The sequence below is a fragment of the Notothenia coriiceps genome, unplaced genomic scaffold (assembly GCF_000735185.1).
Source record: "Notothenia coriiceps isolate Sejong01 unplaced genomic scaffold, NC01 NC01_scaffold00002820, whole genome shotgun sequence".
In the NCBI taxonomy this organism is placed as follows: Eukaryota; Metazoa; Chordata; class Actinopteri; order Perciformes; family Nototheniidae; genus Notothenia; species Notothenia coriiceps.
Window position 1 is genome coordinate 161,429 of NW_011335521.1, and position 3,218 is coordinate 164,646.

General features: G+C 40.7%; 1 protein-coding gene across 1 annotated transcript in view; it reads left to right on the top strand.

The window, feature by feature from the left end:
- The window catches only part of LOC104940875 (cGMP-dependent 3',5'-cyclic phosphodiesterase-like), an 11,016-nt gene that overhangs the window by 7,135 nt on the left and 663 nt on the right, over window positions 1-3,218 (top strand). Inside the window, exons 10-13 of the mRNA XM_010765881.1 lie at window positions 1,679-1,790; window positions 1,898-1,937; window positions 2,426-2,489; window positions 2,833-2,914. Coding sequence (XP_010764183.1) covers window positions 1,679-1,790; window positions 1,898-1,937; window positions 2,426-2,489; window positions 2,833-2,914 — 298 coding nt within the window. The remainder of the gene's footprint in view (window positions 1-1,678; window positions 1,791-1,897; window positions 1,938-2,425; window positions 2,490-2,832; window positions 2,915-3,218) is intronic.

A 3,218-nucleotide genomic window follows, 5' to 3' on the forward strand; every position in this document is an offset into this window, starting at 1 on the left:
ATGTGATACATTTATCCTTTGCTGTGAGCGCAGTCATACAGATTTTAGTCGAGACATTTATCTCAAAGATACATTCCCTCATTATATAGATCCCATACAGAGCCTCAGCCTGGCAACCTAAATAATTATGTAAATCAGCCTGGTGACCTAGGAAAACACACATGAACTGTTATATAGGAATCAGACCCTTTTGCAATTTCAGAGTCACGTGTTTTCACGATAACCTAGCACCCTGAGTGTAAAAATGTCAGGACATTCAGTATACTGGAACTTGCCATATAACAGAGAGACAACCAATGCTGCTTGGTGCTCAAATGTGAAAGCTGATTGAAAATGAAAATGGTGACCATATACAGTAATATCATCCCAGAGAATTAAACATTGTTGGTGTTTCTGCTGTTTAAATGTCTTCTGAAGCTAATTCAAAAACTGCTCTACAGAGATGCACTACTGTATTTGTTTTCTTTTGTCATGTTTCTCTTTCATAACATAAATGAACAGGGTTAGAGGTGCTTTCTGTTGTGCAACCCTGTGTTGCATAATGACAATAGAAAATACTTGAAAAAGGCCAACACCAGTTGAGGTAGATGTTGAAATTTGGCAGAAATGTTCGGAAAGGCCATGTCGATTGCCTGTTGGATTTGTTTCTGAGGCAGGGTTTTGTTTTGTTTGTGCCCTTTGAGAAACTGCAGCCAACCCCATGGCAGCTTCACACAAGAGCAAACAGGTCACACACATTTTCCTAAAAAAGTTGTTCAAAAGTACCAGTTTGTTGTGGGCTTTTGTGTCCAACTTTATTTGGAAACCCGTTGGTCCCATTCTAGCATGCGTAAATATAGACTACTGCAAAAAACTAGCTGGTACCACAGAAAATAATTTTCCAGCTTGATTTACGTGATGAGTATTGAGAGTGTGACCTTAAATGCCCTTAGATTGAGCTTCCCAGGCCTTTTTTCCTTCTCGAGTTAAATCATGCCTCCCTCGCTAGGATTCCTGGGAAAGAGTAAAATAATAAACCCTCAAGCTACACACTGCTCGGCACATCCACACAATACTACTACTGCCCTCTGTAGGCAAAAGGAGATAACTGCAGGAAATTACCAACATCACTGCAGATCATTTCATTCATCAGTCTTCATTTGCCTGCATGTCATTTCATTTAAAGACTCACAGTCCCATTTAGCACTTGCAGGAAACCAGAGTTTGCTTCTGCTAGTACTGAACGTGTATTTTGTTTACCCCAAGATGACAAAACATCCAAAGATATCACATTTATATGATATATATAAATAGATAAAACTGAAAAGGCATCACATCCTCATTATAAAGAAGCCAGAACTAAAGAATAATGAACGTTTTTGCTTAAAAAACTGTCCATAATCACAATTGTTGCAGATTGAATGAGTAATTTACATTTTCGCTGTACATTTGAACACTTTTAGATATGTATTAATAACAAGGTACCTTGCTAGCTGAGGGGTTACAACTCATTCTACATTATAGCAATATTCGATTGCAGCCTCTACTCTCCCATTTCCAGTCCATCTCTACACTGTCAGATAAATTAATATAAATATAAACAACGTATCATAAAAAGTATTTATATTAAGAAAATCAAATGTAGTTTGCGTCCTGAAGTAAATATTCAAGCTAAGTGTGTGTGTGTTCCCTGCCGCAGACACACAGAGGCAGATGAGCATGCGATCCAGCACTGTTTCTGCTACACTTCAACGGTCCTCACTTCAACTTTGGCCTTCCAGAAAGAACAGAAGCTCAAAGTGGACTGCCAGGTACTGCACATGCCCACACACACACTCACCCATACACACATTATATATGCCTCCATAAATATGCATGAAGTTAAAGAGCTTTCCGTGTCCCCTGTTTCTTCACCCAGGCACTCTTACAAGTGGCCAAAAATCTCTTCACACACTTGGGTAAGTTCTGCCTGTCTCTGTATGTGAAGAAAGAACGTTGTAGCATAATTTGCGTTAATGGCCCATATTTAAGTGATCGCCCAGTGAAGCGAATGGGGCATGTAATTGTATGTGACACTACCGAAAAGGTGATTACACTCATTATCATAACCATAAAATCAAAAGGGCATTGAAAGTGATGGCTCCACCTCTCTATCCTGTAATTATACTGAGTCATTTAGATTTCTATCTAACGGTAAGCACCAACTGCACAATAAGTCATTGATGATTCATCGTGATTGCAGGTGCAAAGAATTGATCCACTGGTACAGCAAATTGCCCTCTCACTGTACCCAACCGCTGATTACAAAAGCTCTTATCATCTTGTACCACTACTCACTGTATGATCTCTGTTTGTGTCTATCTGGGCTTTGCTTTTATTCCTTTAATTTCCTCTGCTTTCCTTTTGTTTCCTCTCTCACCCACTCTCTCCCTCTCTCTCCTTTCAGATGATGTGTCAGTGCTGTTACAGGAAATTGTAGCGGAGGCCAGGAACCTCAGTGATGCCGAAATGTAAGACCTCTGATTCATCTTCAAAGGGATGCTTCAATGCGTGTGTGTGTGTGTGTGTGTGTGTGTGTGTGTGTGTGTGTGTGTGTGTGTGTGTGTGTGTGTGTGTGTGTGTGTGTGTGTGTGTGTGTGTGTGTGTGAAAGAGTTTGTGTGTGGTAGTGTGAATGTCTTCATCCCAATTTAAAAAGACTGTCTGTGCAATTTGTTCGTTAAGCGTCTTGCCGCATTTAAATAAAGTACAAAATGACCTGAGATGAAACAAGATATAACATTCTCATTTTCTCCGCTTTGCTTCATTCTCCGTCCCACCTCTAACTCTGTCTCGTTGTCTTTCTGTTTCTACAGCTGTTCTGTGTTCCTTCTGGACCGAGTCAGTCATGAGTTGGTGGCTAAGGTGTTTGACGGAGGCGTGGTCAGTGATGAGGAGGTGAGACACACGTGCACACACACAGACAGGTGCATGTGTCTTTCCTGTGACCTTTTAGAGGAGAGATATAATGTCTTTATTAGTGAGATGGCAGTCAAGATAGACTGGATGCGATGAAACGGAGAAATAGGGAATGACATTCAACAAAGGTCCCCATCCAGACTGGAATGCAGGATGTCGTCAGCGTCTTTTGTTGAGCATTTCCTGTCTGGCTGTACTGTCAACAATCAATTAAAAGCAATCTGTGTGTGTGTGTGTGTGTGTGTGTGTGTGTGTGTGTGTGTGTGTGTGTGTAAGACCCCAT